This window comes from Corvus moneduloides, chromosome 7 (assembly GCF_009650955.1).
Source record: "Corvus moneduloides isolate bCorMon1 chromosome 7, bCorMon1.pri, whole genome shotgun sequence".
Lineage (NCBI taxonomy): Eukaryota > Metazoa > Chordata > Aves > Passeriformes > Corvidae > Corvus > Corvus moneduloides.
The window spans coordinates 10784595-10811528 of NC_045482.1; the positions used below are offsets into that span (position 1 = coordinate 10784595).

General features: G+C 43.7%; 3 protein-coding genes and 2 long non-coding RNA genes across 6 annotated transcripts; 3 read left to right on the forward strand and 2 right to left on the reverse strand.

Moving 5' to 3' along the window:
* The first annotated feature begins 291 nt into the window (after nucleotides 1-291).
* On the forward strand, nucleotides 292-12542 carry COQ10B (coenzyme Q10B). Of its 2 annotated transcripts, XM_032114066.1 has the most exons (5): nucleotides 292-468; nucleotides 3842-3988; nucleotides 5443-5635; nucleotides 7716-7817; nucleotides 10360-12542. In XM_032114066.1, exons 1-5 carry the CDS (start codon nucleotides 323-325, stop codon nucleotides 10525-10527), a joined length of 756 nt encoding a protein of 251 aa, XP_031969957.1. In that variant the 5' UTR covers nucleotides 292-322; the 3' UTR covers nucleotides 10528-12542. The 2 variants fall into 2 exon arrangements, with proteins under 2 accessions (XP_031969957.1, XP_031969958.1); XM_032114067.1 differs by lacking the exon at nucleotides 3842-3988 and having other exon boundaries at nucleotides 294-468.
* LOC116446358 lies at nucleotides 8235-10271 on the reverse strand. The gene is made up of 2 exons (XR_004241150.1): nucleotides 9954-10271; nucleotides 8235-9176 (listed from the first exon to the last, which is right to left on the reverse strand). It is a non-coding gene; the product is annotated as an uncharacterized LOC116446358 (long non-coding RNA).
* On the reverse strand, nucleotides 11787-22205 carry HSPD1 (heat shock protein family D (Hsp60) member 1). Its single transcript, XM_032114061.1, has 12 exons — nucleotides 22098-22205; nucleotides 21136-21311; nucleotides 18099-18351; nucleotides 17493-17575; nucleotides 16805-16900; nucleotides 16408-16501; nucleotides 15831-15999; nucleotides 15417-15516; nucleotides 14332-14577; nucleotides 13962-14136; nucleotides 13186-13364; nucleotides 11787-13096 (listed from the first exon to the last, which is right to left on the reverse strand). The coding sequence occupies exons 2-12, from the start codon at nucleotides 21307-21309 to the stop codon at nucleotides 12944-12946; spliced, it is 1722 nt and encodes a 573-aa protein (XP_031969952.1). The 5' UTR covers nucleotides 21310-21311; nucleotides 22098-22205; the 3' UTR covers nucleotides 11787-12943.
* Nucleotides 18351-19681, forward strand: LOC116446360. Its single transcript, XR_004241152.1, has 2 exons — nucleotides 18351-19008; nucleotides 19164-19681. It is a non-coding gene; the product is annotated as an uncharacterized LOC116446360 (long non-coding RNA).
* HSPE1 (heat shock protein family E (Hsp10) member 1) lies at nucleotides 21611-26934 on the forward strand. The gene is given in 6 exon segments (XM_032114069.1): nucleotides 21611-21670; nucleotides 21673-21760; nucleotides 21763-21836; nucleotides 24555-24719; nucleotides 25941-26030; nucleotides 26578-26934. Coding segments are annotated over 6 exon segments (513 nt in total). The 5' UTR covers nucleotides 21611-21625; the 3' UTR covers nucleotides 26629-26934.

The window sequence follows — 26934 nt, forward strand, 5'->3', positions numbered from 1 at the left end:
GGCGGGACACGGGGCGGGACACGGGGCGAGACACGGGGCCGGACACGGGGCGGGGGGGGGGAGACACGGGGCGGGACACGGGGGGAGACACGGGGCCGGACACGGGGCCGGACACGCGGCCGACACCGCAGCCGCTCCCGCCGCTCGGTGGGGGCGCCCCCCGCGCAGAAGGCCAACTATGGCCGCGCGCGGGGCTCGCGCGCTGCCGGGCCAATCAGGCAGAGCGCCGCGGCCGCGCGCGCTGTCCCGTGACCGCGCGCCCCCGCAGCCGGGGCGGGCCGGCCCCGCGCCAGAGCCACAGGCGGCGAGCGGCGCGGGCGGGATGTGGCGGAGCGGGATGTGGCGGAGCGGGATGTGGCGCAGCGGGATGTGGCGGAGCGGGATGTGGCGGAGCGGGATGTGGCGCAGCGGGATGTGGCGGAGCGGCGCGGCGCTGGGCAGGGCGCTGGCCCGAGGGGCCGCCGCCAGGTACGCGGGGCGAGGCGCGGTGACCGCGAGCGTGACAGAGACGGGCCGGTTTCCTGGCTAGAAACTCGCCTCTTCTTTGCCCAAGCCAGTGGTAGAGTTGTGATCTGTCAAAAGAATTAAAAACTGAGGAAGCGCCCTCAGTTTTCATTACATTTTCCCTTCATGTAATGCAACACGTTCCTTCTCACCTGAGCATTTGTAAGGCTGGCTGCAACAGCTTGAGAAAAATAATATGCTTTGGGGAAGAGTTAACCTTAGAACTGAAAAAAAAAAGAGCAAGCAGATGAGAGAGAGAGCGATTTGAAAATCAGTATAAAAGAAAAGGTTCACCTGTTACCACTGTTAGGGCAGTGCTGCTGTGTTTCTTTACCAAACTCTTTCGTCCTCGTAAAAACTGTCAAAAAGTGGAATAGAGATTAGTTCATGATGTCAAATTTCATGCAGTCATTTGACAAAACTGTTAACTGTGCAGTGGTATAACGTAACATTGGACCACGTTTTTTACTATATATCCTTTGTGGGATAATCTTAGGGTTCTGTTTGCAATATTAAATTCATTCAGTCCTGGTAAATAAAATTGATGTTTTCAAGAGCAGTTTATTAGAGTCTCCGGGGCAAAATCAATTGTGGGAAGGTGTTTGGTATAATGAAACCCATTAAGTAACTGCTTGCAAACTAAGTTTAAAAATGTTTCTCATGGAAGCTGCAAGGATCTTAGCAGCTATTTTTAGGCAAGCACAAGCTGGATCAAACCCAGTGCTGTGTTACTTGTAAGCCTTGGAGCTGGGGATGCTTCACTCCTGCAGCTGTCCCCGAAGTGCACTCTGTACCTGCTGCCAGCCCAGCAGAACCTCACTGTGCTCAGTAGCAAGCTTCAAGGGCTCAGGTGGTAAATTAGTCTCGTGTGCTTAATCAGACTGAATGCTAATGAGGACACTTGATGGTACACTCATTTTTTTGGGATACGAACAGCTGTTGGAAAAGAATTTGAATGGGATCAACTCACAGACCATAAAATCAGATATCACTAACCTGATGAAAGTGTCAGTTGGGGTACAATAAATATAATTGCCCTGGCATGCTCCTGGCACTAATTTCAGTCTTTACACTGAGGAGTTAAGAGAGACGTTTTTTCAAAAATGGTAATCTTCAGGCTTAGAAAATTCTGCTGTTATTTAAAAAAAAAAATCACTGAATATAGATCACTTACACGTGCATGTCATACACCAGAAATGCTTCCTTTTCAGGTCATGGGAGTTGGCTGGTACTGTGACCCGTCCTCAAGTGCTTAGGGAGAAAGCAGTGAGTGGCAGGAGTGAGTGGAGATGGTTCTGTCACTGGCAGAGGATAAGTACAGAGGTGGCAGGTGTGTCTGAATTCTAGCATGGACTTGGCTTTTCTTCAGTGGCCCAGGTCAGGTTCACAAAAATGTCCGACAGTCCATGGAAACCAAGGGATTTCATAAAGAGATCTGCTTTCCTGAACTGGGACCTAGCCCAGCACATTCTCACAGCATCTGTTCTTCAGATAAAATTGGGAGTATCACCATACTTGTTAGCATTATAACCTCTTAACCTTGCCTTCCTCGAATGGCACTGCATTTGTGAAAAGGACAATGTCTTTCAGCAGCTGAGAGTTTATTTGTTGGGATTGTTTTTCAGTCTTGTGGCTGAAACAGGTTTAGATAAAACTGCATGAAACAATACTGGCACAGCATTACAGTAAAAAACAAACCGAGAGACAAACCCTGGTGACTGGTTTGGACTGTGTCCTGTACATAGCCCCAGATAAAGGAATTTAAGTCAGCTGTGCAGAATGAGATCCAAACATTTGAACACCTTCTGTGAATCTGGTTGAGGCAGCTACAATGTTACTGGCACCCTTCCAGCATTCCTGTCAAAGCTTTTCCTTAACAGTCTTGAACAGTCTGTCTGGAAAAAACCAGATTTTGTCCACATCCCTTGAGATACTGTTACAAATATTTGCAGGGATGTCTAAAGGCTTTTAAAGTGGACTTATACTTTCTACATTTTGACACAATACTTCTGTCCCATCTTAGTTTCTTTTCAACTGCAATGATTACAATGTGTTGTCAGTCATCATGCTTCATATCCCAGTTCCACAGTTGTTTTTTAAAAAGTCTGTACAGATTGTTTCTAACCAGTTGCTAATGATGATTATTTTCCTCTAAACTCAATATCAATTTATTCTTTACCTGTCTCCTAATACAGTGACCATATGAGCTGATGTACTCAGTCATGGGTAACTACTGTATTTCTTCAGAATTCTAAATTACGTTGATTTTTAAAGAACATATTGTTAATTTTAATGAATTCAATTTAATTCAAAATTGGTAACTAATTTGCTGACTGATTTGGTGCTTGGTAAACAAAGAAAAAAGGCATCTACCTGTTCATTTTGTTTAAAAAAAACAACAAAACCAACCAACCAAACTCCAAAGAAGCCTAGTTCTAAGTAGAAGAGATTGGCTCCATTTTTACCCATGCGAATCCAGAAGTATACTCATGATTGTATAATTGGAGGAAGATCAGTAAAAGACCTGGGTTACTCTTTAGCTTATGTTTGTAGAGCCACTGAAGGCAAATGGTGGCATTTTTACTTTCCTGGTGCCAAAATACAGAGCTTTTGAGGCAGCATTTTGCATTTTGACTGACTTGATCTGAGCAAAATCAATAATTTAGCAGAGCTGTTAAACACAATGAATATTTGTTAGATTTTAGTATAGATGTTCACAGAGAACCCTGAGGCCCAATCTTAAAATTGCTAGTACTTTGAAAGGTAATTTGGTAAGTTTTACTTATAAAAACACTGTGTCCAAGGTTCTGGTGATATTTTCTGAAGGAAGTGTTGAAAGCTGGGTAAACAAAGCACCTTCTGAAAGGACTTTCAAAATGAAATTGTCCTTTTAAGAGAAGAGTGGCAGCAGAGGGATTATAGCAGAGTTCAGCTTTCTGTCTCCAAGTGAAACCTTCTCTACTTTGTGTATTCCAAAAGGGTAAAGTATTGCAAACTATGCCTTGATGTTGCTATTAATAAAGCCTGTTCTGCAAAGTAAGTGCATGTGAGACTTGAACGTGAACTCAAGCTGCCATGAAGCCAGTGGTTAATGAGGCCCTTTGTAGTTCATGCTGCCAGTTACTTTTGTCATGACTGGGGGCTGTTTTTAGTTTCTCTGAAGTGAAAAAAAAAGGTGCCCCTTGTGTTTTTGGCAGTTTGTGTATTGTTACGAGCCTTCATTTTTCCATCTGGCTGATGTTTTCTGTAATGTTTTACAAGAGACTGTCTTACCTGAATGCACTGTTATTTATTTTGCTGATATGAAGCACATCTAAAAGCATTTCCCCTGTTTCAGGCACTTGGTTTCTTGTGGTATTCTGATGACCAGAACCTCTCCTTTGCAAGTACCTGTAATGAGCCATACTTTTTCAAGAAATTTCTTCAATGTTGCTGCACCACTAATAAATAAAAGAAAAGAATATTCTGAAAGAAGAATTATAGGGTTGGTATAAAACTGTGGAAAGAGACTTTAAATGCTTATTGATTTTGTATTTACTGTACTTAATCCAAAACACTAGTAGTTCAAAAGATTGAGTATCCCTGAAGACCCATGTTGCTGTGACTTTGCCCAGCTGGAGCTTAGAAAGGAGTTTGTAGAGATCAGGTTCACCAGTCTGAAACTGAGTATAAAAAGAGTTCCTACCCAAAGCCCTTGGCCCATAGCAACAAACAGCAGAAATAACTGTTCTATTCCATAATGAAACAAAACCAACCTTGAAATGGAGTAATACACTATAATTTCACCTAGTAAAATATGAATAAACCAACAGGTGTGAAAACTCTGTTCCATTCTCTCCCAAATACATGCTAATGTTTGCACTTACATTATGTTATACTTATCAAGATTTTCTTCTTTCTTTTAAGGAAGGAGTGGAATCAGTTATGTGATGAAGAAACTTAGATACAGAAAAAGATTTTGAAAACTTTTTTGCCTTAGAGCTAGTGGGAAAATCCCAGTTCATTTAGTGATACTGGGTTCTGCCCCCAGTCTCTGGTCCACAACAGTATGAACTGTTTATTAGCATATTTTTTGACTATACTTAACATTCCTTTTTGTGATACTTCTTGAACTGTAACAGATCTTGCCTAGTCACTTAAAAAGGGCCTTTGTCCAATAGCCCTCACTGCTGAGTACTGTTGAACATATGCTTCATTTTAAAGGAAATTAAGCACATGCTTAATCCCATCTGTTTCAGAGTCAGAATGAAACATTAAAAACCACAGCTATCTAATACTTTGCCACGTTACAGCAGAATCAACTAAAATGTTGCCTTAATATTGTTTCATCTGATTTCAAGATCCTGCTTGAGCAGGGGTGTTGGACAAGATGAGGTCCAGAGGTCCCTTCCAACCTCAACCATTCTGTGATGCTGGAAGGTTTTTCCATTGCATCTGGTTTTTAATTAACTTTTTTAACTTGGCCTAAATTACGGAAGGTAGTGCTCCTCTGTTTAAACCTTATGAAATATAGTACTTGAGTTTTGGTACACCTTGTCTTGGGAGCCATGAAGTGTGGATTTTTATTTTTTTTGTGTGGAATGTCCACGATCTGCTTAAGTGAAGACACAGCTTGCTGCAAAAAAAAATGTTTCCATTTGAAATGTATGCATATTTACCTGATATTGCAGAAAGTAGCAGGCACTAGGTTCATTGTTCACTAATGGTACTGCTGGATGGTATGGGATATTTTGCTTCTTTATGCAAAAGCAATTACCAGCAATTACTTTTCTTTCCTCTTAATTATCAAAGCTGCATTTTCAATTTCCAAAATCAGGGGCAGTGACTGTGTCCACCTTTGAACTGTCTATGCCATGTACACCATCTTTGAAACTTTTTAAATACTGAATTTGAAGTTAAAATACTTTGTAACTGTAATGTACGTGTGTCTGTTTCCAGGTATTCCATGCAGGAAATGTATGAAGTTGTTGCCGTTGTGGAGAATTACAAACTCTTTGTTCCCTGGTGTAAAAAGTCAGACATACTCTCGAAGCGCTCTGGGTACTGCAAAGCACAGCTAGAAATAGGATTCCCTCCTGTAGTAGAGAGATACACATCAATTGTAACCCTAGTGAGACCACATTTAGTTAAGGTAATTGCATTTTTTTTTGTTCCTAACCATAATTTTCCTTAACTTTTGTTTGTTGAAATTTGAATATTCTGGGAACATCTTGCTTCAAAACAAAATCGATGCTGGAAGTTCTTTGTGTGGCTCAAAACTTGTGTTGCATTTCTTTAAAGACTTTAGATAAACTGGGGAGAATTTGAATGTGTTTTAAAATATAACCTGCCACGTGAGGGAGGAAAGGGAATTGCTTTTTAATTTGCCTTTGCTGGAGAAGCTGGCAGCTATTAAATGAAGATATAACTTTTTTTGCTTTTTTTAAAATAATTTTGTCCAAGCCTCTCTAAATGCAAAATTAGTACTCAGTTAAAAGTTATCTGACAACTCTAGCTTCTGATGCCTTAACAAAGTTGCTATCTGTCATTACTTTTCTTCTCAAAATTTTAACTAGTTAATATGAAAAGCCTTAAGTGTAGGATGTGCTGAAGAGATTGTTATTCAGTATATTGATGAGAAGACAGAAGTGTGGATTAAAAGTCAATTTTTTTACAATTAATTTGTTCAGAAGAGAAGCAGTTGTATTTCTCCTTTCAGCTTTTCAAGAGCCATAATTAAGAGAAAAGTAGAAAAGTGTCAAGGAAGACATTTTAAATGATGCCTTATTTGTTTGCCTTATATGTTCAAATCTGTTTTAGTAAAGAATGGCTCAGGACAGATTCCTTATAGCAAAACTGCCTCTCCCCTGGCAGATCCTGATTGGTTTGGAATAATTACTGGAAATTATAGCAGTTGATTGCTGTTCAATATAATTGTTTGAAAATTCTATTTCACTGTTCTTTTCTAGGCTTCCTAATAAGAGACACTTAACAGAAAATGAGTTTCTGAAGTACAGGGGAGATGTAAATTGGAAAAGGGATATGCAAAGTGCCTTTATTCAATATCCTTATTGATTCTGGAAAGAAAAAAGATTTTTCTCCCTTTATTAAAAAAAGGCGAGCAGCTATAATGGAAAATCTGTGCTTTACATGCTGAGAGCTTTCCTTTTCTACTGTTCCCTGACAAGACAGGTCTTTTTCTTTCATATAGTTATCAGATTGGCTTACCACCTCTTTTTCCCACTTAATTCACTCAAAATAAGCATTCTTGTCTCAGAAAAAAACCCTACAAAAGTGGTGAGGAAAACCATTTCTTCAGATTTCCTCCCCCGAGACTCATTAGCCTTTTCATTGCTGCAGTTACTTTTCCTAGAGGTTTACATTATGTCCACAGAACTGCAGGAACATTTCTAGCTTGGACTATTTCACTCTCCTCTCGAGTAACTCCAGGCAAAGGCACCTTGCACAGTGGTCAGGCACAAAATGGGAATGGGTTTGTTGCTTAAAATTTTTCCTTTGTCTGGGGCTTAAACAATGGAAAAATCAGATTGTTAACAGCAGTTTTTGCTGAGGGGGAAAGCATGGAGTGAGTTTGCTGCTTTTAAGACTGGGAGGAAGGGGGACACAGCGGCAGTTTTCCTATTTTTCCTGCCATTTTGACAGCAGTAGGAAAGAGCAGGCCCAGCTCTTTGTGTTTAATCTTCCTTCTACTCTTTCCCTTTCTGATGTAGAAGTAGCAAGGCCATGCATTTTCTCATTCCTGGAAAGAAAAACGTAGGTGTTTTTGTGCTGGTGATTAGTCTTTGAGATGAGTCACCTTACCACAGCTTTCCAGCCCAAGCAACACCTATTCCCTGGGGGCACTCTGTTGGAGCAGAGCTGCTTGGGGTAACAATAAGAACTTGTAAAAAAAAAAGAACAGTTACAGAAATGTTCTCTACAAATTCCAAGCCAGCTGAGGTTGTGTATTTGCATGTTCTATGCATCATGCCACAGATCTGTTCTGTGACACTCAACACACAAATGTTTCCTCTCCCTTGAAAGGACTTCAGTTATTTTGCCATAATTGACACTGTGCATACAGGAGCTCACGCTGCCTGTGCTGTAAGAACAGCTTTAACTATGCCATGACCATCACTATTTAGCAAAATGCAAACACAAGTTCAGTAATACCTGTTTGTCACATTTGTAAAAGCCTAATTGTAGCTTGATTTTTTTAAATTTTATTTTAGGCATCATGCACAGATGGAAAACTCTTTAATCACTTGGAAACAGTGTGGCGTTTGAGCCCAGGTATCCCTGGTTATCCAAGGACGTGTACATTGGATTTTTCAGTAAGTATGGTAATTAAAACTACCACGTGCTAGGAGCAGCTCATAGAAACACTTATCTTCAACTGAGGAGGCTTTTTAAAATGCCTGTACTATTTCTTTAAGCACATATACACAGAAAACAAGTTAGCTTTAGTTAATTCTGTCCAAAAAATATTTTGCAAACTTTACTGCTGGAAACCACTTTGGTGTCCTTTAGAGACAGCAACCTTCTGTGAGGTGCCCAGGTATCACGAAACAGTCTAGGACAGGCACCTCTCACCCTACAGTTCTAAACACACTGAAGTTTTTTGACAGTCAATACAGGAGAAATGCTAAATATGCTTTGCTATTTCCTTTAATTACTCTACAACCTAAATGTTCTTGGTACCAGCAAATTGATGTTCTGCCATCTGTCCTGTTTGGGGGGCAGTTTGGTCAGTTTAATTTCATGTCTTCCAATTTTATTCGTTCATGTATTTTAAACCTTACTCCTTCTTTCTTTAATAGAATTGTAATAGATTTTTCTGTCTCTCTATTCCATGATGGGATACCACTGCAGCCCAAAACTATTGCTCTTTAAATCCAGTACCTGATTTAGCCTGATCTCACTCCCAGACAGGTTGTTTTCCATTCGAGTTACTGCTTTTCCATGTTGTGTGTTTTGTCTGCCATCACATTTTTTTTCTTGCGTTTTACAACAAAGTGTAGGTGTTGCATTGAGCTGGGGGTTGTAACAGGCTGCAAAGGTACACAGAGATGGGCTAATCCTGCTGCCATCTACTGGAATACTCTACTTGGAAAATTATCCTCAGTAAATAAAAGAAAGCTTGTGGAGTATTTTTAAAGTAGCACATTAACCTCCTTGGGTTATTAACTTCCAGCTTATTGCTGTATTGCACTTCATCCAGTTCAACAGTAAAAATTAATCTACAGGCACTCAAAGAACCACATTTTTAAATTGTTTGCATGTTATTTGTATTTCGTTAGGCAAGTAAGTGTCAGGTCTTTCTACTAATATATAAGCTGTCTTTTAACCCAAGCCATAAATCAGTTAAAAAACTTGAATTAAAGAACTATTTAAACCCTACAATCTAAGTACAAGCTCGGTGAGAAAACAACACCACACCTCCCCAAACTAAAGCCACATTTTGACATTTCAGGTCAAGAACTTCAGTTAAAGGGAATCAAAACTGAACTGGATATGGACATTTTCATTTTCTTGGGGGAACAGTACCAACACATCTTACTGCTTACCCTGTTGTGAGGCAGCAGAAGCCAGTGCAGTCAGCTGAGCTTAACCCCTGCCAGTGACTGCCCTGCTGGCAGGCACATGCAGGCAAGGATGATAAGAATTTCACAACAAACTCCTCAAAACAGGCCCTGCAATTACAGATACTCAAGAGAAAACTTTGATTTCAAGAATGCTTGTTTGCTTTAGAAAATGTTATTTGAGTCTCAGGCTATGCTGGTTCCCACAAGCTGCTGTATCCTGTTGTGCCAGCCTGATTCCAGGAGACATCCACAAACAGCAGGGAACTTTCCTAGTTTGGTTTCAGCTCTGAAATGATTTGGTTCATTGACTGAAGCACACCACCATTTTTACCACCTGCAACCTTCATTAATGTATACCATACCTCAAGATTTACATAATTGCTGAGCAGGATGCCACACTCATTATCCCCGCTCTGCAGAACCCTGCATGCCCTAAATGACAGCTCTCAGACTTGCAAGAGGCACGTTAATTTTACTGATGCTTGAGGTCAAGCAAATGTAAATGAAGCTACACTTGGCTTATGGGCCAAGCTGTTTAATTACTCCTGTGCTACTGCTTTGCAGTTAACATGCATTGCTCATAAAGAATTGAGGAGAAGCTGTATTTGCTCCTTGTGGCATCAAATATACTGATTTCTCTGGAATGACAAAAATTACTTAAATCCCAATCCATTTCATTGATTGCCCCTGTCAGGTTAGGAGTGGGAGCTGTTCAGGTGGGAGATCTGACACACAAAGCAAATTTGTAGTTTTAGTCATTACGCTGCTTGTTTGAACCTACCATAACTACTGCCAGTAATAAGGAAAGACTGATTTAAAATATTGGCATTTAATAGGTAACTATTTCAAGCCGCTTTTAAGTTTCTTGGGCATGCTCCAGCTTACCTGTTAGTCTGCTGTCTTGGCATGCAGGACTTTCTTCAGACAACTTTTGTCCCCCAAAGTGAATTCTGTGCACAAAATAACAGCGTTTGTCAGTAGTTTTTCATTATCCCAAGCCTGTTTTGTCATGCATCATTTATTAAAGACAGTTTAGGCAAATGTAAATGACTACTTCAGAGAACTGAATGAAAGGATTCTTCTGATGGAAAAGCCCAGGGGTACAGTCCTCAGACCAAGGAATATGGATTTTCTTCTCAGCCACATTCAGCTATTCCTCGGTTTTAACTGTTCTCCTACAACTTACCTGCAGCCTTCACTGGACATTCTTTAATAGAGTTGTCTATTTGTAACAGCATTTTACAACTGAATATATATAGGAAAAATAATTATATTTTATGTCCTTAAACAGATTTCTTTTGAATTTCGTTCACTTCTACACTCAAAACTTGCTACACTATTTTTTGATGAAGTTGTAAAGCAGATGGTTGCTGCCTTTGAAAGAAGAGCATCCAAACTCCACGGCCCAGAAACCAGCATCCCTCGGGAGCTGATGCTGCACGAAGTTCATCAGACGTAAGGGGGAACTGTAACAACCTCAGCTATAAACTTGTTTGTACAAAGTGCCGTGCTCCGCCTTTGGGGCATCTATTTCTTATCTGAGCTGTGGGTGTGATCGTACACTGCACCAAACACACGTGCTCAGCCAGACCTATAGAGAATGTTCCAAAGCTGCAATCGAGTGCAGCTTAAAGCCTTATCAGTAACAGACACCTGGGAGCTCCTGGAAGCCAGGCTATCTCAGGCTGCCGTTTAATGCCAAACGGCTCCTGCAATCATGGCCCAAGCTCTGCCTTAGCCAAGCTCATGGGGGTTTTCAGCACTGTAACACATTAACTCAACTTTGTGGGAATGTAACTGCACAGCATCAACTCAGCCAGCTCTGGCTAAGCAGAGACCAACTGACGCACTGGCTTCCCAGAGAATGGCACAGTTTGGCAACCATTGAGGAGTAGCTCTTTTAATTCAAATGAATGGCAAAGGTAAGTCAGGAGTCTCCAGCTGCTCCTGGAGCGACCAGCAACGGCTCTAGAACTCCTCCCATTTTCAGGGATGAAACACAAGGGGTATGCATAAGGAGTACTGTGATTTGAGTGCAGCAGTCTCAGCCATAGCCAGTGCCTCCCAGTGGACCTGTCTGGAATGTGTGGTACATTTGGCAGCCTGAACTTGCCTCTTGCCACTGCTCCCGTTACACACTGCACTTTAATTACTTCCACCTCATCTAATGCAAACAGTACACTTTAAAACAAGTGTTACCTCTTTGAGAACCAGGTACTAGTGCTGTCCTCCCTGGAAGCAGGGAACAAGAGGCCTTGCACTTCCTGCAGACAAGCACAGCCAAGGCCCGCTGTCCTTATAAATCATACAAGAGAGCACTAAACCTTATTCTTTGAGGTTTTTCAGTACCATACGCCCACTGTGATAATGCCCATCTTGATTAAATACACATTCAGTACTTCTGTTTTGGAAATATTCTCCTCCCAGTCTCTGCAGAAACCAAGTGAATAGGTTTGAGCAGATTCTAAATCCTTACATAATGCAAGGCAGCATAACCATATTTCCTTACTGAAATTTGGTGAAGCTTCAGGGGAGGTGCCAAAGCTGGTCCTTCCTCTGCAGTGTATGTAATCCATATGGTTACTACAGAACAGCATATTAATATAGAAAGGTATGTATCAGAATAAAGACAGCCCTGAAACAGTTTCAAACCATTTTACTTAGAATGTCACACATCCCATCTGTGGAAGGATAGTTATTAAGGGCAGGAAGCTGGGGAAAGCAACAGCTGGATTAAGGTCATTTTTACAGAACTGAGAAGTTGTAAAGCAGTTTTGATTGTTGAGGCAATCAGAGATAAACATACACAAGTTTGGGAACACCATTAGTCAGCAGGTGGGAAAGCAGAAAAGACTCTACACAATGTTATTGGCTGTATCAGGTCAAAGAACACGGGAAGGGGCATAGCAACACTTCTATTGCAAAGTAACTAAATGCTGCACCCCTTACCAAAAAGGAGCAAGGAAAGAATGGAAGGCTCAAGGTGAGGAGGTAACCACATACTACACCTGAGCAAAGGAACTATTTAAAAACCCCAGAACCCTTTCTTAGCAAAGACTTACCTGTGTGATACCCTCAGGGCACTTCTCTTCCCCCGGGACTGTGAAAGGTACACTGGGCCTGTTCCAGCACGTGATACAACCAGGTAAGAAAGGGCAAAATAAAGTCAGTGCACGTGCCTTGTTTTCAGAGCATTGTTTAATATTTCAAAGAACTGTAGTGCAGTTCAGCTTAGAGATTTCTTACCAAAATTAAAGCACTTGCATTTCTGAGAAACATTCTAGACAAAGGAATGTTTCTCGGAGTGAAATGCCCTGTCATTTTTTCAAGCGTAAGTGTCAATTTCTACTAAATCTTAGAAGCAGCAGCAGGCTGTCCAGGCTCTCCCATAACTATGGCTTTGTGTGCAGATGAAGAAGGTGATACATTTTGTAACTTTTGAGCAGTTTATTACATAAAGGTCACATAACTCTATTTGCCTACTTTGTACACAATTGTCTAGTCTCACGCACAGTGGCTTCCAAGTTCTTCCTAGTACTGGCAAGCACCAAGAAATTCTGAAATAGAATATCAAGTGCCTTAATTTAAGTTCAAATCAGGACCTTGGTAGATGGATCTTGCACCCAGTTATCAGGAATGTACAAATGTCTTTATTCAAAAAATACAAAATAAATTATCTGTAGGCATGGACAATGACTGTAAACAATTACATGTGTGTTAAATGAAATCCGGTAACTGATGGTTACAGTGATTCTTTTCAACACCAGCCTCACTTCAGTCACTATCCATCCTCTCACACTGATAGCTCAAGTTTTTGAAGTCAGAACTGTTCAGTCTTCAACAGCACAGCTCATGATGCATCCCTATCCCAGGAATTAGAACATGCCACCTCCCATTCCTCCGCCCATCCCACCCATTCCTCCCATTGCCGGCTCCTTTTCTTCTTTAGGAACTTCAGTCACCACTGCTTCTGCTGTTGACAGGAGAGACGCAACACCTGCGGCGTCCATCAGAGCAGTTCTCACAACCTAAAAATAGCCAAGAAACAACTTAAAATCTGCTGACCATCACAGGAGGTGGGAGGAAGCAAAGCTGAGAATTAAGACCTTTAGGTTACCTTCGTTGGGTCTATGATTCCTTTTTCTACCATATTTACAAAGTCCCCAAGCATTGCATCGTAGCCAACTTCTGATGGGCTCTGCAGGATTTTTTCAACTATCAATGATCCTTCGACACCGGCATTCTTTGCAATAGTCATTGCTGGGATTCTCAGTGTTCTCTTGATTATTTCAATGCCTGCAAGAAACAGGATGGTTGGAGCTCCGTGTGCATACACTGCTCCCACTGCCAAGGAATGCCCTTTGTGCTGGAGATCAATACAGAGCAAGAGCATAAGCTATTTTTATCAGTTCCAGGAGGAAAGGGTCTCTGCTACTTGACACTCGCCAACAAATGAAATCTCTGCAGGATATTCATGCACATTTTAGTTTTACTTCCACAGAAAGTAGTAAGCAGTATTATTACTCTTTATGTGTAACATGACACAGAACCTTCTTCCATCTGATTTTCCACACAGTCTCTTGAGGATTATTGGATTGTGTCTGTCTGCAACAACTTTAACAGCCAGCTCCCAACTCTTAAGCATTCGCCAGTCTTTGCTGGGATACTGCTGCTTTACCGCTGCTGGGTCTTTCACAGTCCAGTCAGTGATGCAGTGAAAAAGCTCCTTCCCACCCAAAAGCAGAGACCACCACACAAAAGAAATGGGAGGTTCCTGAGATCAAGTAACTAAAAACGCACTGAAAGCCACCTGCATGTCATCTGATAAAGCCTTGGGACATGAGGAAGTCTGCTTTTACCACTTCAACACACATCTTCAAGTCATCTGCTTACCAATTTTCTGATCCTCGTTGGCTGGAGTTAAGGCATCCAAGGCCGGGATGCAGCGCAGCAGTGCACAGCCACCACCTGGGACGATGCCTTCTTCCACGGCCGCACGGGTGGCGTTCAGGGCGTCGGTGACCCGGTCCTTCTTCTCGTTCACTTCAACGTCGCTCGTGCCACCCACCTGCGAGCAGCAAGACACACATCAAGGCCCGCACCAGGAGCCCAGGTGGGACAGCACTGCTGCCACCAAATTAAGTAGCCAATGCCTAAGAAGTGCCAGAAAGCCAACCCACCCTCTCCCATACTGGCAGTCTTCTTCTGTACCTCAGCACTCAAGAAGCCTAAGCCCAGCTTTAGCTCATCAAGTTCTTAATACCTTCAATACTGCTACTCCATCAGAGAGTTTGGCCAACCGCTCATTCAGTTTCTCTTTTTCATATTCACTGGTGGTAACCTCTAGCTGTTCGATTATTTCTTGAATGCGTTTTTCAATCTGAGCCTTTTCACCCTTCCCCTTAAGGAGCATGGTGTCATCTTTTGTCACAATGACCTCTCCAACTTTACCAAAGTCATGAGGCTGAATATCTTCCACATTTAGGTTCAAACCCTCTTCTCCAAACACCTGAAAGAAATTATGTGAAAAGTTGGAATTCACAGGTTTCCCATACATCAGTTTTTTTATCTACCGGCACACGAACACATACAGCAGGCTAATGGTGCAAAATAACCACCTTACTGCAGTTCCACCCTCTGGGTGAAGAATGTCTTCCTGATACCCAACCTAAACCTCCCCTGACAGTTTCATGGTGTTTCCTTGGGTCCTGTCACAGTCATCTCCTTGTATTTTTGAGAAGTTACAGATACTGACACTTCACTGACTTTAGAACAGTTTGCTGGTTTGTTACTTTGTGCTGCCCTTAGCTTAAACATGAAGTTTTACTTCAACAGCCTCCTCTGGGTCCCAATATCATGCTATGATTTTGAAGTGCATATTAAAAAAGGGCAGCATAAAGGGACATCAATCAGTGCATTAATTATATGCAAAGTTTAGTACTAAGAAAACTCATTCAGTCCATTCCAAACATTTTAAATAATTATATTTGACACATCTGGGTCCAGACAATTGTGAAACAATCAGTTTTATAAAGGCAGCAATTGCCTTGGAGTTCCTCCTTCCCCTTAACCTAAATCCTGCAAGGAAATCACATGTGACTTCAGTCAGTTACAAGGACGTATCACTCATGGTTGGCCAGGACTGCATTACACAGCAATTATCAGTGTCTGCATTTTAAAAAAACAGGAAGACTCAAACATCAGTTACTGTTGCATTTTTGACAGAACAGAGCACAGCCTGCAATCCAGCAAATACAAGCCAGGAACCTAAAAATGCACATTATTTTCCTCCTTAAAAAGCATTAACATTCCTTGGACCAAAAAGCCACTTAAAACATAGTAACTTACAGCACCACCAGTAGCAATTGCCATGTCCTTAAGTTGGTTTTTCCTGTTGTCACCAAAACCTGGGGCTTTTACAGCAACAACCTGAAGGCCAACCTTTAGTCTAAAGAGAAAAATTCAGAGAATGAGTCTAATTACTAAGCCAAATTATTTCAGTACAGCTCTAACAGGCAAGCAAACAGAGACCATCACGAACTGAGGTGGTTTTGCTCAAAAAGGTAGGTAGGACACAGCTGAGGTTCTGTCTGAGTTGATGCAAAGTATAGTGACATTAAAAGCTGCTGTTTCTTTGGCACAGATCGGAAACAAACAGCCTTACACCAAAGAAAAATCAAACGTGCTTTTGTATGTATTCCTTTAAAAGGACAGAAATAAAAAAAGCAGTATTTGTAGAAAAGAATGGATTTTAAGCCTCACCTGTTCAAGACTAGAGTGCTGAGGGCTTCTCCATCAACATCTTCAGCAATGATGACCAAAGGTTTGCGGTTGGCATTGGCAATTTCAAGAGCTGGAACTATGGACTGTACACTAGAAATTTTCTTTTCACTGATTAAAACATAAGCGTCCTGGAATTCACATTTCTGCCCTGCAGAAACAACATGCATTATCTGAACAATTCCATTACACAAGCATATCAAGCATTCTTTTAACTTAAGCAGCTGCTTTGGAGCAACGGTTGCACTTTTCAACTGCATTAAAAAGAGACAACTTGTTTTCTCCAAGACTCCACGCTCAATTCTACATTGTTCTGCTGTGTTGCAAGGCCAGCCTAATGTTCACATGAACACTGTCCACACTTAGCACAGAAAGAAAAAGAACCCCCAAAACTCCAAGCTTTTACCAAGTTCAAGTTTTCTGATGGGGAAGGACCCCCCCCCCACTCTATTTGCTGTGATACACAGCATAAGGGACTGTAAAGCCTTTAACAGGTGCCATTATTTGGAACTGACAAGAGCCACTGGGAGGTGTTTGACATGGCTTATTGTTAACTCACCTTTAGTTGTATTAATAAAATACGGAGAGATGTAGCCTCTGTCGAATTTCATACCCTCAATGATTTCCAATTCATCGTTTAGAGTTTTTCCATCCTGTTTAGATGCAAGAAAGTCTGCATTAAAAATTCCCCCATTTGCTACCAAAAGCACAAGTACAGTTTTACATATTAGCACAACAGACTGAAAGGCTCTGCATCCCACATCAGTTTCATGTGCTTCTTTTCGAAATAGAAGGAATGTAAGAGGGAACAGTGATCAAACTCTGATCTAAATGAGCTGGGGAGGAGTTATGGTGGGAATTACGGAATGTGAGCTGCAGCATCACATGTGGCAAAAGCCAGCCCTAACAGGAGAAGAGACAGTCGCTTGGCACTTTGAATGTCGGCCAGTTCTTACCTTGACAGTGATCACACCTTTTCGTCCAACTTTCTTCATTGCATCAGAGATTATATTGCCAATTTCCTGATCTCCATTTGCTGATATTGTGGCAACCTGAAAGAGTAAGACATTTAATCTCATTTCCCAACACAAGGCATTCCCTCACGATAAAAAAATCGGAATAACCACTTGCAATTCTCACATTTCTGACAAGGCAGGGCAGCCGACTGCAGCACACTCACAGCAGGAGCCAGGACTCTGTTAGAAGGGCTCAGGCTCTTGGGCAGCTGCAGCACAGGGCCGGATTCCCTGCACTGGGCTCACACCCAGGCCATCTCCAGGCACAGGGACAAATAACCCAAGAAGACCAACACACCTGAACCTCCCACAGCAGATCCTCCACACCCTCAGTACTCTGCCATCACCTCCTTCCACAACAGAGCTTTGCTCCCATCAATTCTTCCCAAGGACACAAATTTATGTTTTACGACCACATTTTAGAATGAAACTTGAAAGATTAAAAAATCTGCCCATTTCTGAACTAGCTTCTAGCAGTGCAACTGAAGACAAAATACTTCTGGTGTATAAAGAAAAATACCCAGTGTTAGATGTACACAACCTAACTCCATTAAACCTGACCTCACCAAACTTTTTCTGAATAACAGCTACCTAAACTGGAGTTACATTTTATTGTGGTTTTTTTAACCTGTGCAATTTCTTCTGGAGTTGTAACAGGTTTTGACAGCTTCTTCAGTTCAGCTATGATGGCATCCACTGCCAGCATCACCCCTAAAGATGAACAGAGCACTTGTGAGTGAACAAAACAAGGTACAGAGCACAGAAAACACAAACCAAGCACCCACCCACCACAACAAAAAGGTTTCCTTTCTAACAAAAGTCCACACTGCAAAAACTCATTGTTTGCACATTCAAAACCAAACAGTTCTTGTTCCATACTGTCATTTGGATATGTAGTGATAGGTTTTTATGAAATTGGTGTGAGATATTGCCATGATTGAAATTTGTCAGATTTGTTTATATGGCTATTATATTAATTAAATGCAGAAATGGCATTAACTGGAGTTCACTTACAACAAATTAAGTAAGTTAGCTGCATGGAAAACAGCAAAATGATTAGAAAAATTAATGATTGTTCAGAGTCCACAATGTAAGAAAAACAATTGTGTTCTCTAAACATTGCTTCAGGTAAACCTTTATGGTGGCTCTTCATATAGAAAACAACTCAAAGTTAGGATATAGAAATTGATAGACAATGATCAAATCTTAAAAACAACAGAAAAAAAAAAGTTACCCCTCCTGATTTCTACTGGATTAGCTCCTTTGCTGATCTTCTCAAAGCCTTCCTTGGCAATAGCTCGTGCAAGGACTGTTGCAGTGGTGGTACCATCTCCTGCTTCTTCGTTGGTATTATTGGCAACATCTTGAACTAACTTGGCTCCAATGTTTTTGTATTTGTCTTTCAAGTCAATTGCCTTTGCTACTGTCACACCATCTTTTGTCACTTTGGGACTTCCCCAGCTTTGTTCAATAATAACTGTTCTTCCCTAGGGGGACAAAGAACAAATTTTAAATCAAAGCCAACTCACAGCACATTACTCTCACGAGCTCAACTAAAAATGAAGATCCTTTTGAAGAGCCACAGCTGAACACCTTACACAGGGCTTTCAGCTGGGACTTCTCAAGCACACACATTATAACCAACCTTCTCCAAAACTGGAAAAATGGCTCAAAAGCTTTGTGCTTTCGCAGAATGAGGCTACATTCCTCAGCCATAATGCTTAATACCACAGTCTGCAACTAAGTCAGACTAGCCTTAGAGAGAAAATTGAAAAGATTCCCTCTAATGCTAGTACTTTACCCCAAAATTAAAGTAGAGCAACACAAAGAACTAAATTTCCAAAATTTCCATCAGATCACAATAAAAATTCTTTGTGATTGGAAAAAAAAGTAACACAAAGCTCAATTTGTTGCATGTGCTGGAAGAAAAAAAAAAGCAGACTTGCAAACCTCATTAGTGATTAGCAAAGAGAACTGAAAATACATCAAATTTGTGTTAATGTTTTATAATAATTTCTCAAACACTGCAAGTTACTGAGCTTTTCTCATCTTAGTTCGCACTTGGATCCAACTGAAAAGCTGGACTATTCTATTTGACAGACACAGCTAACATGGGAAACTGTGAACCATGCCTGGAACACAAGGTAAATGCACAAGAAGATTGTTGCTCATAGATGAATTCAATAGCCTGAATAGCTGCCCCAAACAATCACGTTCCCGTTTGAGCTGGAGGCAGCAGAAATGCATGGAGCCACCTCTGGTCTAATGCTGCCCTGAAACTCCTCTACTATCCTGACAGCTGGAGCTGCTGGAAGAGGGAAGGGAGAGCAACTACCCCACCTCAGCACCATCTCTCCCAGCTGGCCCTGCACAAGGCCCCTCACCTGGATCTGCCAGGTCCTGCTCAGAGCTGACCCCGCTGGCTCCCGCCAGAGCTCTCCCAGCCCAGGGTGTGATCACGTGCCAGGCGAGCCAGGCAAGGATTCCCATGCAGCACCCAGCACACTGTGCCCTGTGCCCCTCCCCTGCTCAGAGCCCACACACATCTGCCTCAGACTGAACCAGCTCTGGCTGCCTGCCAGGCACGAGGCCACGCTGCTCCTGAAGCACCACCACCCCAAGAACCACAAGGAAAGGTTAAGCTTCAGTTACTCAGGCTGAACCTGGGGAAGAGCTTACAGAAATCTACCTCTGTGCCACGGACCAGTTATTCCAAAATAATGCATTCCCTACTACTATCTTATTTCACCTGTACTTCTAAATATAGAACGATTCAAGAATAAGAAAACTCCTCTCTGGAGGAACATGGTACCAGTACGTTCTTTGTATAGTGTCTCCTAGTTTGCTTAATTTTGGTTTGTATTTCGATATGGTTTTATTCCAAACGTTTGGTTTGCGGCTCTGAGAAGAGGGGTGCAACAAAATCTTCCTATAACAAATCAGAAGAAGGACTTGCTCTCAGCAAAAACATCTGTGTTCCTGAAGAAGGGAACACCACCAGTAACTGCACAGGAATTTGGAATGGTCATGCCTATTGAGAAGCTGAGCTCCACATAAACTAGTTCTGTTCAACGTGCTGGAGCACTACCAAAAGATTGTGCGAGACTGCAAACCGGGCTCCTTAACATGTAGAACAATGCCAAAGGGAAATTTGTTCACCAGAGTGATGTTTCTTAAAAATGCCAGAAGCAGAATCAGGCACTGCAGTACAACCCCTCCATTTTTACAAATACGTGGAGAACAGTATAACAAACAAAAATCCCCTAAGGTTACATGAAGTTGCATCAGCGACTGCCCTTTAGCCAGTGCATTAGAACCATGCTTAGGCATTCACAAAGTAGTCCAAAAAAACAGGAGTTAAATTAACTAACTACACTTAAACTTTGTTCCTTTATGGAAGTAGCCACAGCTTGCTGACATAATTGTTCCTTAACCTTCATCTGCTCAGCTTATGGCATTTTTGCCTTTGAATAAAACAGATAGAGCACTAAAAACGTGCAGGAAATACATAAATTAATGTTACAGATGCCAAGCAGCCCTCAGAAGTACAACCATGTACATACTATTACAGGGAACAGATATTCGTATCAGCCGCAAGAAAATCAGTGTCTCTTCCTCAAAAAGAGGAATCTCAATTCAAGCTCTACTGCACGTTGCATGACTATGCAGAATACCACAGCTGGTTTTCCAAGAGACATGGATCTCCCTTACAAGACAGAATATAGTGTAACACAAGTGAATCCCACTACCATGGAATTTTACTTAGGCTGGTAATATTTACCAGCCAATTGAAAACTCAACATTACACTTTGGATGTCTTTTACCTTGTTACTACGTTAAAAAAAAAAAAAAATTAACAAACAAAAAATCCCACCATAAGAAACCCACGCCAACCCACCCACATGCTAATTAACCTGCCCCATGACAGAGACAGTTACACTATCTACTACACTGTTACAGGTTATCAGCTGAGCTGGTAACACATTATGCACCTCTCCTTAACCTTCAAACGGTTCAAACAAATATACTGTACCTTTCACAGGGATCCAAGTAATTTTACTTTGTTACTGTGAAAAGCACATGCACTACTATCACGCTTCTGGTGACAAACATGAGACTTCAGCTGCTTGCAATAGCCTGTCCGTGCCCCTACCCCTTTGCGTTACAGTTCTGCAAACACAATCGTGCAGTTTCACCGAGAGAAACCCAACAACTGTTCTGTTATTTTCAGCCAGGTCTGTGCTAACATAAAAGGCCGTATCTTCCGTTACCTTTGGCCCCATGGTGACAGCTACAGCATCTGCTAAAAGATCTACTCCTTGCAGCATCAGAGCTCTCGCGTCTGCTCCGAACTTCACATCTTTTGCATAGGCTCGTGTTAGATGGGGGGCGAGTGCTCTGGACACTGGTCTTATCTGACGGAGTACTGTAGGTAAACGGAGCATGTCTAAAATATTAAAACAAACGCAGACAAAAAGAAAAGTATTATGGCTTTGCACAGCTACTTCTACAGGAAAAGGGGAGAAACAGATTCAGGAAGTAAAACAAGCATGATGAATCGTTAATTTTTCGACTGGCTGAAATCGAGATACACAAGGAACTCCAAGTACCGGGGCTGGGTATCTCCGAACCTCACGCCGAGATCCGCGCGGCAGCAGCTCCTCCCTGCGCGGCCTCCAGCAGCTCCGAGCTCCTCCCGCCGAGCCTTCCCCAGGAGCGGGGCAGGACACGGCGAGGGCACCGCGGAGCGCCCGGGGCTCCATGTGCTCAGCGCGGGGGCCGCGCCCGCCCGCGGCTGCAGCAGGGAGGCCGTGCCGAGACGAGCGCAGGCAAGGCTCCCGCATCCCCCTACACCATCAAGGGCAGAGAGGAGAGAGGCAGGGCCGTGGCCGCCACCCGGGCCCGCCGGGGCTCCCAAGCCGGGCCGGGCCCCGCGGCCACATGGCCGCTGCACCAGGACACGCGCAGCAAGGTCAGTGCCGCCCGCCCCTCGCCGCCACCCCCCCGCCAGGCCCGCCGCGCCGCCGCCACCCGCAGGAAGGCATGGGCCCCGCTCCCGCCACCCGGGCGCAACGCCTGCATCACGGCCGCCCCCCGCTCCCGCCGCTCGGGCCCAGCCGCTCCCGGCGCGGGGCCCTCGCGGTAACCGCGGCCGCCGGGGTAGGGCCGCCATACCCTCCCCAGGCCGGGAAGAGGGGCGCGGGTCCGGCGCCCTGGCCACATTCCCGCTCACCTGCGGCAGCGCGGGAGCAGCACCGCGGCTCTGCGGACTCGCGGGGCACGTCTGGCGCGGCGGCGGCGGGCGGCGCTCGGCACTCACCGCCTCGGCCCCGCCCCCGCGCCGCCGCCGGCCCATGTGCGGCTCCGGCCTCCCGGCCCCGGAACCAGCATGGCCTCCGCGCCCGCCCACAGCCCGCCTGCAGCACTGGGGCCGCCAGCCACAACTGCACATGCGCCGCGGGCTGCAGCATGAACCATTCATGTTCCGGGGCTCGCCAATTCCAGAACCTTCTGGAACGCTCATGCCCGCCGCGGGTCAGGGGTGAGCTGACCTCACTTCCGTGCGGGGCCTGGCCCGGGGTTCCGCGGGCGCTGTGCGGCGGGTTCGCGGTACCACCGGGACGTAGCCGCTCCCGGAACCGGGACGCAGCCGCAGCAGTCGAAAAAAACCGGCGGCGCTGAAGGCGCCCGGAGGCTGGGGAGGGGGTCAGGGCTGTTCCGCCCCGGGGCGGGGCGCCGGCCGCGCATGCGCACGCCGTGACCTTCCTCACGTGTGGGCTGGCGGCGGCGCGGTCACTCGGTGCGGGCGGCGCGGGAGCATCATGGTGAGTGCCGGGGCCGCCGCTGCGCCGTGTCCCCACCGCTCCAGCGGCCCCGTCCCGGGCTGCCCCGCCGAGCGTGCCCGGCGCCGCGGGGACGGACACGCCACAGGGCCAGGCGGCGCCCCTACTCGTTCCCCGGGCGGGTCGCTGCCGGGGCCCCCGAGCAGCCGCGGCTGTGCCGCCGCGCACGGGTGTGCCCAGTCCCTGCCGTGCCCGCGGGCAGCGCTGGGTCGCGGGAGGGACGGAGGGAAGGCGGAGGCGGGGGGCTGGCAGCGCCGCAAGGTCACGCAGTCCGTGGGGCAGAAGCGACTCTCCCACAGGCGCGGGGGCTGCGGGCCAGGACGTGACGGGAGGCTTGCGGGGGCTGCTTTTGGCTGCCCAGAAACTCGAGCTCAGGGTTCCCTCCCGCCGCAGTAACGGAACAGTCCCTTGGCAGCAGCAGGGCAGGGCCGCACAGGCCGCGGCGTTTCTCTGCGGAGATAGAAAAGAAACCTAGGCCGCGTTCTGGAGCGCTCCTTCTGTAAGTTTAGTAAAATTTTTTATAGAGAAGGAGAATTTGACTGAGTTGCCTTTGTTCTTGGAGTCATACTTGAGTCTTATGATAGTAATGCGCAGAATTAAAACTTAGTGTAAAATGTTCATGGTCATAAATCAGGCAGCTTTGTTTCTGATAAACGTAGAACAGCTCTTAAAAAAGAGGATCAGTGGTGTTATCTTCACAGAAATTAAACGGGCACAACTGGCAGCCTTTTCCCTTGGTTATCTTTCATCCCTGTGGTGCTGACAGCAGTCAGATGCAGCATCTTTCATGTGCTGCCTTCTGTTCGTGCTCTGCCTGTGACTTTGTTTTCTGCCACTTCTCAAGTGTGTGTGGATATTGATGAGTGCCAGCAAAGGGCATGCAGATGCCAGGCCCTTCTAGCTCTTTCGCTGAGTGGGGGCTCCTACCTGCCTAGTGGAGCACTGTCTCCACGTGACTTGGCAAGTTGTCATAGCTTTCCTTCTGAATCAAAGCAAGTTCCTTCTTCCTGACCCCTGCTTGCTGGGATAAATGCACGTGCTTGCATTTATCTGGGAATTAAACGGCTGATTCTGAAATGCAGACAAGTAGCAGTGAGTGGTTGCAAAAAAAACCCCAAACCTAAACCAAATGAGAGGGAAAAAACCCAACAGTTCAACAAAAACCCCTCACCTTGACTCTGCTTAAGCAGAGACAGATACCAAAGCAGTTGAGCCAGAAGGGTGCCTTCCTTCCTATTTTCAGGGGCTTGACCTAAACCTTCTCTTAAGGTCTGAATCTATTTGTAGAAGTCGGTATAATAACAGCACTGTGGCTCACCTATTTTTTTGTGAAAGGTTAAGGCTTGAAAACACCTGAAAAAGACTGACAATGGGGCACCTGGCTAGACTTGTGCTTCTTTAATGTAAACCTCTTCACAAGTACAAATGCAGCTGTCCCAAGGGGTCCTTAGTCATCATTAGATCTGGTTGTGAACTGAATAAATACAGTTCGTATAATCAATAATTATGCTCACCAAGCTATAGCAACTAAGGGTTTGGTGTTAAAAGCCTGGAGGCCTCTCCAGAGAGGAGTCTGCTCCATCTGTGGGTGGTTTATTCCCCAGCTGGAGTACATCTTCCTACTGCCGAACTGTCAGGATTGCCCAGCATCTGTGTGTGCCTTCAGGATTTTCTGATGCAATCAGAGGTGGTATTTGATTGCTACTATTAAATAAGTGCTTAGTAGTTTTCCTAAACTATTAATCTCTCTCAAAAGAGAAATCATTATGTGTTGGGGTTTTTTAAACTCTTTAATTGCAGTTTTGTTGTAATGGTTCTCTTGTTACAATGTACAATTACTTCCACAGGCAGGAAAAGCATTTAGGAAATTTATTCCCCTCTTTGATCGTGTACTGGTTGAGCGATGTGCAGCTGAGACAGTAACCAAAGGAGGAATCATGATACCAGAAAAATCCCAAGGGAAGGTACTACAAGCAACAGTAGTAGCAGTTGGATCTGGAGCCAGAGGAAAGGTAATTACCCTGAAGCATTACTTTGAGTAGAACTAGTAGTGGTGTGGTGGTAGCTGGGATATTGCCATAGGAGTGGGATGGTTACAGTGCAGATGTGGTTATAGTTCATAAAAATGGGTGTCTGTGATGGCTGAAAATGGAAGTGGAGATTCAAAAAGGAGGTGGGTCCTGAGATGAATTCCATCATTCCTTTCATCATTTGTAAAATGGAGTGGGGTTTCTTTTGTTTGCTGTTTGGTTTTTGTGGGGTTTGTCTGCTTGTTTAATGGTGGGGTTTTTTTGGGGGAGGTGTTGGTGTTGTTTGTTTATTTTAAATATGTAGACAGTGTTTTGTGTGATACATTGTTCCGTCACTTCTCAGCCAAAACCTTGAGGGACCAACAGACTTCTATGTTAAAATTATTACATGCCCAAATGTCTGTGACTTGTGAAAAGGGTGGAATCCCAGAATGTGGTATTGGCTATCCTGTCGTGTGCAAAATATCATTGTCCATAAGGATTAGGCTTGTTGGACTAAAGAAAGTCAGCAATCAAAAGAAGTAAGTGTTGAATAAGCGTTTGTAATTTTGCACATTGGATATGTACATGGAAATAAAAGAAGACAGTTCACAAAAACGCCAGTGCCTGGGGAATTCCACATCAGAAGGGCTCTTTCCCCACCAGAGCAGTGTTCAGTCAGTAGCAACACTGGAAAACAGGTTAAATTTCAACTTGGACACACTGCCTTGGCCTTTCTGTACCGTGAGTCCCTCTATATGTCCTGTGCTGGTTTGTGTCAGGATCTGATTTTTAGAGCTTTATATTGTGAAAGGGCGATAATATTTGACTAATGTGTTAATATTTTATTTGTAATATAAAAATTTAATTAAACTTTATCAGGCATTTCTAAACAAGTGATTTGATGGCAACAGTGACAAGTTGATCAGAGTTACAGACATGGGAAGGTACTTTTTAAACTGGCACTTGGAAAAATTATCCTTGGCTATAGAATATGGAAATGGACTTTCTTCCTTGATTTTACAAGGGGGTTTCATGGTTCTTTAAGTGAAATCCTATTCAGTGTGTCAAGCAAAGACCTCACGCTTGTATTTACCATCAAAAGTAAATGCAGAGTTGTGATTTCCTGAATGTTTCTGTATGTGGATGGGTCATTGTCGTTTGGAGGAATTCTATTACATCTGTTTATATTATGGAAAACTAAAGATTTCTTTCTTTTTTCAGAATGGCGAGATTCAGCCAGTGAGTGTAAAAGTTGGTGAAAAGGTTTTGCTCCCAGAATATGGTGGTACTAAGATTGTACTAGAAGATAAGGTAGGTTCCCCAACTTTGTGAATGCAAATGAGAATGATTCCCAAAACACCAGTGATAAATACTGTGATTACTTCATGGTGTTAGCACCATTCAAGAAAGGGAGCAGCTGGATCCAGCCACCATCTGGTAGCTGTGCTACTGCTACTTCTGCCCCTGCATAAATGGAAGCAACCAAGGAAACCTCTGACCTGACCTTTGCTGGATGGGCAAAATGGTTCCATATGTCAAGCACATATGAGAAGGAATGCAAAAAGGCTTAGAAATTACTGAGGATATCCTTGCTTTTGACAGGGACAGCCTGCAGAATTGCTTTCTAACAGTCCTTGTGCTTCCCACTGCTAGAAGTGGTAACTTGATAGCTCTCCAAAGAGTATCTTAGGAACAAAAAGAATTTTTTCAAGACTAGCTGTACATGTTGACTTCTTGGTTAGCTTGCTTTTGATTTTGTACTTAATGACTGCGATAACCCTAACTTCAGAACAAGGCAGTGTTTACAAAACAAGAAAAAAATTTACATGACAGAAACTAACATTTCTTTTCTTTGCAGGACTACTACTTGTTTAGAGATGGTGACATTCTTGGGAAATATGTGGACTAAACCTGTTGCAGTATCAGTCATCCATTCCACTAAAATGCTGAAATTTTTCTTTCATCATGTAAATAATGTCCTTTATTTTATAATAAACAGGCATTGAGTCTTTGAAATGACTTGTGATCTCACTGTAACGATGGAACACAAATAAAAATATGTACAGTCAGAAATCAGTTGCTCTTGCTTGAGTTCCATTGAACAGTGAAATTTGGATGACCACCAACCAGCCTTAATTATTCCAAACATCATCATTTTATATCCTTATCTCTGTACTGAGATTGTAAAGGTCTTTACAATAAACTTATAAAACTA

Bases quoted from the DNA above. Each gene is read 5' to 3' on its own strand.
- COQ10B (XM_032114066.1), top strand. From the start codon at position 323: ATGTGGCGGAGCGGGATGTGGCGGAGCGGGATGTGGCGCAGCGGGATG. The intron at 3,989-5,442 runs GTTGGTATAAAA...GTCTGTTTCCAG, and splicing joins TCTGAAAGAAGAATTATAGG to GTATTCCATGCAGGAAATGT. The intron at 7,818-10,359 runs GTAAGTATGGTA...GTCCTTAAACAG, and splicing joins CGTGTACATTGGATTTTTCA to ATTTCTTTTGAATTTCGTTC.
- HSPD1 (XM_032114061.1), bottom strand. From the start codon at position 21,309: ATGCTCCGTTTACCTACAGTACTCCGTCAGATAAGACCAGTGTCCAGA. The intron at 16,901-17,492 runs GTTAAAAAAACC...TTACTCTTTCAG, and splicing joins CTCCAGAAGAAATTGCACAG to GTTGCCACAATATCAGCAAA. The intron at 14,578-15,416 runs GTAAGTTACTAT...AATTTCTTTCAG, and splicing joins CAATTGCTACTGGTGGTGCT to GTGTTTGGAGAAGAGGGTTT.